Source organism: Phaseolus vulgaris, chromosome 10 (assembly GCF_000499845.2).
Source record: "Phaseolus vulgaris cultivar G19833 chromosome 10, P. vulgaris v2.0, whole genome shotgun sequence".
Taxonomy (NCBI): Eukaryota; Viridiplantae; Streptophyta; class Magnoliopsida; order Fabales; family Fabaceae; genus Phaseolus; species Phaseolus vulgaris.
In genome coordinates this window covers 21,915,423-21,922,155 of record NC_023750.2, presented here as the reverse complement: position 1 = coordinate 21,922,155, position 6,733 = coordinate 21,915,423, and the positions used below count along the sequence as shown (strand labels likewise).

At 51.4% G+C, this 6,733-nt stretch overlaps 1 protein-coding gene across 1 annotated transcript; it reads right to left on the bottom strand.

Annotated features, from left to right (window-relative positions):
- Nucleotides 1–5,865: 5,865 nt before the first annotated feature.
- LOC137816881 (uncharacterized) lies at nucleotides 5,866–6,474 on the bottom strand. The gene is made up of 2 exons (XM_068620045.1): nucleotides 6,256–6,474; nucleotides 5,866–6,108 (listed from the first exon to the last, which is right to left on the bottom strand). The coding sequence occupies exons 1-2, from the start codon at nucleotides 6,472–6,474 to the stop codon at nucleotides 5,866–5,868; spliced, it is 462 nt and encodes a 153-aa protein (XP_068476146.1).
- Between the last annotated feature and the right edge of the window lie 259 nt (nucleotides 6,475–6,733).

Below are 6,733 nucleotides of genomic sequence, written 5' to 3'. Positions count from 1 at the left end.
AACGTTTGCTGAGTCAGCGACTTGCGGTGGCTCACATCGCCGACGAGAGTGAGGTCGCCGAGAAGAGAGGGAGCGTGGCTCCCGCTAGGCCACCGCCCAGACCAGGATCCAGCCGCAAAGGGTGCTGGAGACAGCGCGGCGGCCAGGAAGGACCAGAGGACTCGCCATCCTTATGATAGGAGGAACAAGGGAGGGGCCAGGGACGCCAGCAACCAGCACGCCGGGAATACAATCGCCCGCCTAGCACAAGTTTGTTATGGGATTGGCGGACCTGATCGCCATTCCCAATATATTTGCTAGGTTGAAAGCACCTGAGAAGGTGGGCGACAAGGTGCTGGGACCAAAGCCAGACGCCTGGTGTGAGTTTCACCAGGGCTTTGGCCACACTTTGGACTCGTGTTTGTCCTTAGGGTATCAGCTCGATGATCTGGTTAAGAGCGGGTTCCTAAATGACTATCTGCTGGACAGAAGGACGGGGGGAGCGTCGAGTTCCCAGCCAGCGGTGGAGAAGCCCAGCAACACGAGATGCCTATCCACGGGGAAATCCACACCATTGCAGGAGGCTTCTCAGGTGGTGGATGCACCACATCGCAGAGGAAGAAGTACGCCGGTCGGTAGACATGGATATGTTTGAAGATCACTCGCTGGAGTGGACATTACGTTCACCAAGCAGGATCTTCGGGACGTTGTGCCCCATGACAACGATCCCATAGTCATTCGTTGATTACGGCGGGAAGAAAGTCCACAGAGTTGGTGGACCAGGGAAGCTCGGCAGACGTGAGTTCTGGCCGACTTCACGCACTGGAGTTGCCCCTTGACCAGCTAAGGCCCTAGGAGGCCTGTATGGTTCGCTGGTGACCAGTGGAGGTCAGGGGTACATTGATTGAGAACCACGTTACAGATGAGCTGGTTCGAGGACGGAGAAAATCAAGTACCTCATGTAACGCTCCTCAGCATACAACATCCTGTGGGAAGCCACGCTTAACAGATAGGCCTATTACCGTCGACTCGGCACATGAAGGTGAAGTTGCCGTCTATGGAGGGGTGGTGATCACGATCAAGTCTGATCAGAAAGAAGCAAAAAATGCTATGAGAATAGCCTGAAAAACAAGAATAGTTATGTAACAACCACCCCACCTCCCGTGTGAAGCCCAGATCGACGTAACAGAAAGACGCCGGAAGGGACTGGAATGTGGACGCTGAGCTGGGAGGAACGCTGGTCTGGGAGGAAGAGGCGAAATCGCCCCGAGGAGCGAGAGAGCAGGGAATCGCCAGGGCGTGATCGCCAGAGATCCAGGCCAAACCTGTCGAGCAGTGGCCGAGAAGAGATCGGGGGAAAGATCTTCAAGCTGGAAGATCTCTGGAGGTCGAGCTCCAGGACCAGATCGCCAAGGTGATTGAGCGGCATCTGGACGCTTTGCATGGTCCGCCTCGGACATGCCTGGGATTGATCCCGATTTCTTGTGCCATCATTGGCATGACAACTTGGTGAGACCAGTGCGACAAAGAAGAAGAAAGTTCAACGAGGAAGGAGCAGGCGATTAAAGATGAAACACAGAAACTCCTTGCTGCAGGCCACATCAGGGAAGTCCAGTACCCTGAATGGCTAGAATGTCGTGCTGTGAAGAGAGTAAGGGAAATGGGCATGTGCGCGATTCACGACCTGAACAAAGCTGCCCAAAGATTCGTATCCTTTACAATCATAGACGCCCTGGTATAGCTCAGGGTGTAGTTGCTGATTTCTGGATGCCTTTCGGGTAACCAGACAAATGGCATCCATGATGAAAGAGACAGCTCATGACGAGAGGTCGTGCTATGATAAGGTGATGCCGTTGGGAAGAACGGGGGCCACGTACCAGAGGATGTGATCGTACTTGCCCATGCTGGAGGAACGTGCAGCGTACGTGATAAGTCGTACCTCGCCGGAAAAGGCAAGCACGTTGCCGATTGAGGAATGTTCACAACGATCGCCAAGTTCAGATTTGAAGCTGAATCCAAGAAATGCATTTCGGCGGAAGCTGAAGTTTTGGTTTCCTCTTACTGAGAGAGCAAGAGCAACCTGATAATGTGCCGCCATCTTGGCGATGAGGAGCCAGTACGGTGAGGATTCAACACAACAGTCGGATGGCAGCTGTCTCGCTTCGTGTCAGCTAGCGAGAAAGGACATCCCTATTTCAGTGCTTGAGGCGCAATAACAAGTTTGCCTGGACGAAGGAGTGCAGGAAGCCTTCTCAAGCTGAAGAGTATCTGGCGGCCCGCCGGTTCTGTGCAAACCGCTGTGGAACCCCTCTCAGGTTATATTTTGCTTAACTGAGAGGCCGTGAGTGCGGTGCTCGCCCAGGATCAAGATCAGGCTCAGAAGCCTATTTATTTTGTTAGTAAGGTGTTGCAGGGCCCCGAAACGAGATATCAGGCCCTGGAGAAGGTCGCTGGCTGTGGTGTTTTCGGCGAGGAGGTTGCGCCACTATTTCCATAGCTTCACCATACTGGTGATGACTGACCTGCCCATCCAGAAGGTCTTGAAGAAGCCCGACGTTGCGGGAAGGATGGTGAAGTGGGCAGTGAGTCAGAGTTTGACATAAGTATGAGCCCCGAGGCCCGATCAAGGGGCAAATCTTTGCAGATTTCGTGGTCGAGCTCTCGTCTGAGGCGACACGAGTTGAGGGGACGATTTCCGTTGGGTACTCTCGGTGGATGGATCGTCGAACCAGCAGGGTAGCGGTGCTGGAGTCATTTTGAAGGACCCAACGGCGTGCTGATCGAACAATCTTTGAGATTTGCCTTCAAAGCCAGTAACAATCAAGCAGAATATGAGGCGCTGATCGCCGGAATTTTGCTGGCCAAGGAGATGGGAGCCAGGGTGCTGATGGCTAAGATGACTCGCTGCTAGTCACAGGCAAGTAACAGGCGAGTTCCAGGCTAAAGATCCACAAATGGCGGCCTCTGGAGTATGTGCAGGAATTGAAGAGTTCCTTTGCCTCCTTTGAAGTAGTGCATGTGCCCAGAGAGCAGAATGCCCGAGCTGACTTGCTAGCTAAGCTCGCCAGTTCAGGCAAGGGGGGTAGACAGAGGACGGTGATTCAAGAAACTCTGAAGACGCCAGAGCATTTGTAGCAGATCACCTGGTTCTTCAGATAAGCAAGTCGACGGAGAAAGCAGCGAGAAGTCATAAGTCCCTGACGCAAGAAACCTGAGATCGCCGAGAATTAGAGCATGTCGAGGAGAAGGGAAGATGACGCAGGTCTTGCGCTATCCATGAGCCAGACACCTGGATAACACAGTACAAGCGGTGCCTGGCAGATGGCCTTCTCCCACTGGATCCGACAGAGGCTAGGAAGGTAAAGAAAAATTCTAGCAAGTACACTTGATTGATGGCGATCTGTACAGGTTTGGGTTCACTCACCCACTCCTGGAATGTACATGGCGAGAAGTGCACGAGAATCATGGCAGAGCTCCACGAAGGTATATGCGGAAGCCACGTCGGGGGTCGAGCTCTGGCCGCGAGGACTCTCCGTGCAGGTTACTACTGGCCATCGATGAGAGAAGACTGCAAGAAGTATGCGCAGTGTTGCAAACAATGCCAACAGCACGCCGATTGGCACAAGGCGCCTCCCGAGGAGTTGAAGTCGATTTACAGCCCTTGGCCGTTTCATACTGGGGAATCGACATCCTGGGACCTTTCCCGCTGGCGATCAGGCAGATGAAGTACTTGGTGGTGGCGATTGAATATTTCACCAAGTGGATCGAAGCAGAACCAGTGGCCCAGATCACCGCACACAAGATCGAAGGTTTCGTGTGGAAGAACATCGTGTGCCGGTTTGGAGTGCCTAAGCGCCTGGTGTCGGACAATGGGACTCAGTTTGCAAGCCACCTGTTGAAGAAGCTTTCGAAGGGGTGGGAATTCAACAAGTGTTTGCATCCGTCGAGCACCCTCAGACAAATGGCCAGGTGGAGTCAGCTAATCGGGTGTTGCTGAGAGGTTTGAAGAGAAGGCTAGAAAAGCCAAGGGAAGCTGGGCTGAGGAGGTACCCCGTATAGTCTGGGCATACCACACCACCGAGCAGTCAGGAACCCATGAGACCCCGTTCAGCTTGGTCTATGGGTGTGATGCGATGATTCCAGTAGAGATCCAGGAGAGCTCGCCGAGATTCCAGAACTTCGTAGAGGAAGACTCGAATGAAGAAGAAGGCTGAACCTGGATCTACTGGATGAGGTCAGGGAAGAGGCGAGATTGAAGGCTGAACGGTGAAGAGAAGGATTGAACGAAGATATAACTCGAAGGTGATGCCAAGGCAGTTTAGAGAAGGCGACCTGGTGATGAGGAAAGCCCACCAGTACGAGATGGAGAATAAGCTGTCGCCCAAGTGGACTGGACCGTTCAGAATAACCGAGGCGCTCGGGAACGGCGCCTACCGCTTAGAGACGGAAGGAGGGGCGATTCCTCGCACTTGGAACGCCACGCACCTGAAGTTGTATATAGTTAAGAGCTTTGTAAGTAAAGACAAACACAAAGTTATATTACAATGTCTCTGTTAAAACAGTTTGAAGGGGGCACTCTTTTTTCCCTAAGGAGGGTTTTTAATGAGGCCACCCAATAAAGAAGAGTTTTCGAAGTATAAGGTTTTCAGATTGCATGCTTGTTGTTTTCAAAAGTTTTGAAGAAAGACCTTGTCACTTATTACGTGATTTAAGGCAAGTTAAAGATATATTGCATGCTTTCTAAAAAGTTTTAAGTGTCTTTCGGCGAGATCAGTTAAAAAGTTTTAAGTCCTCATCGTCTTTCGGCGATCGGAGGCATCAGTTAAAGTTAAAGTCCTCATCGTCTTTCGGCGATCGGAGGCACCAGTTAAAAGACCTCAACGCCCTCGCGCGTTCCAGGCAGTAAAGACCTCCTCGCCGTCGAGCGAGTGCAGGCGAGGAAGAGTAAAAGTCCTCAGTGTTTCTGGGGGCGAGAAGATGTAACCCCTGGGGCAATGTAGAGGCACCAGTGAAAAGTCCTCAGTGTTTCTGGGGGCGAGAAGATGTAACCCCTGGGGCAATGTAGAGGCACCAGTGAAAAGTCCTCAGTGTTTCTGGGGGGGAAGATGTAACCCCTGGGGCAATGTAGAGGCAAGTTAAAGACCTTCTCGCCTATGAGCGAGTTCAGGCGAGTTAAAGACCTTCTCGCCTATGAGCGAGTTCAGGCGAGTTAAAGACCTTCTCGCCTATGAGCGAGTTCAGGCAAGATAAAATCCTTCTCGTCTCGAACGAGTTCAGGTATGGTGTAGAGGGTGGAAGAAGTTTGGAGGGTGGCTAAGGTAGGTTCGAAGAGAACGCCTAGCCACCCGGTCTCTTGCTCTGAAGCACAAGGAGGTAGAGAATGATCCGAAAGGCGCCTCTACCCCCAGATGAAAGAGAAATGGCCAAGGTGTGGAGGCAGGAAGAAGCTGGTGTTGCCAAGAGTCTCTGGCGACCAGGTAACGTTCAAGCAATGGCGAGAAGTCAAAGACCCGTTTTGATGAAGCAGATCGGGTGTAGCGACGTTATAAGGCCAGGGGTTGAGTTGAAGTCCGTTACCTGAAGTATCATTTTACGCTAAGGTTCATTGCCTTAAGTTTACGAGTTGTTAAATGTGATTATTATTCGAAGTTGAGATGGTTCGAAGCAGTTAAGTCAAAGGTCGTGCCTACAGTTTTGCTAAGTCATTTCTTTGGAATTAAACACACAAGGAAGGTTGAAGCAATTGAAGAAGTTATAAGAGGAAAAACGTAGACCTTTGTCATTAACAGTGAATATCAGTTCAAAAACATATACACGAAAAGACATAAAGTCTGTTACAAGTTATATACAAGGGAAAGTATAAAAGCAATGGATGGATTAAATTGATCAGTCTTCGGCGGGCACCACTTTTCCATCCACCACTTCATTATTCAGTGACACCATGCTGAGATCCAGATCAGGGAACAAGCAGGCGAACTGTTCCCGTGCAGCTTCGAATCCGGCGACCAGAATTTGGGCGGAACTCAGATTGAGATCTTCAATTTGCTTTTTGAGCTCTTCAATCTGTTTCTCGAGTTCTTCAGCTTGTTCTTTCAGCCCCTTATTCTGTTGCTCCAGCTCTTCAACTTGCTTTTTGAGTTGTTCGTTGGTTTCTTGAGCTTGGAGAAGGTCTTCAGCAACCTTCTTGGATTCTGCTTGCACTTGGCCCAATTCAGCAGCTATCTTTCCCTTCTCTTTGTTGGCCTCGGCGAGATCAGCTATGGCGTCGTCCCTTGCCTTTTCCACCTGCCCAAGGAGGGTCTCTCGGTCGGCTGACCTTTGCTCTAGCTTCTTCACCTTGACGGCGTCGGCCTTTATGAGAGCCTCCAGGTCAACCACCCTGACGCGGTAAGGCACAATCTTGCTCTCTAGTTCGATCTTTTCTTGAGCAAGTTGTTGCACCTTATGACGGAGATCAGTGGCCTCCTTGCGCGCCAACCTGAGCTCGGTGCTCATCGTGTCTTCTACTCGGGAGTGCTCAATCTCCGCGAGTGTCAGATTTGCAGACAACTTCTCCACCTCGACCCTGATGGTGCTATTCTCGGTTTTGAGAGTGAAGAGGTCGTCTTGGAGCCTCCTGGTGGAGCTCTTCACCGCTCTGGTTATGATGGCAGGGATGTCTTCTGCTATCGTCTTCAGCTTAGCAGATAGAGGCTCCCACATCCTTGTAACCTCAAGAGGGAGGTTTACTGCTTGTAGAGGCACTGTGGGAGCC

Coding starts and splice junctions, on each gene's coding strand:
- LOC137816881 (XM_068620045.1), bottom strand. CDS start 6,474: ATGAGCACCGAGCTCAGGTTGGCGCGCAAGGAGGCCACTGATCTCCGT. Junction 6,109..6,255: donor TCCTTGGGCAGGTGGAAAAG/GCAAGGGACGAC, acceptor CAACTCAAAAAG/CAAGTTGAAGAGCTGGAGCA.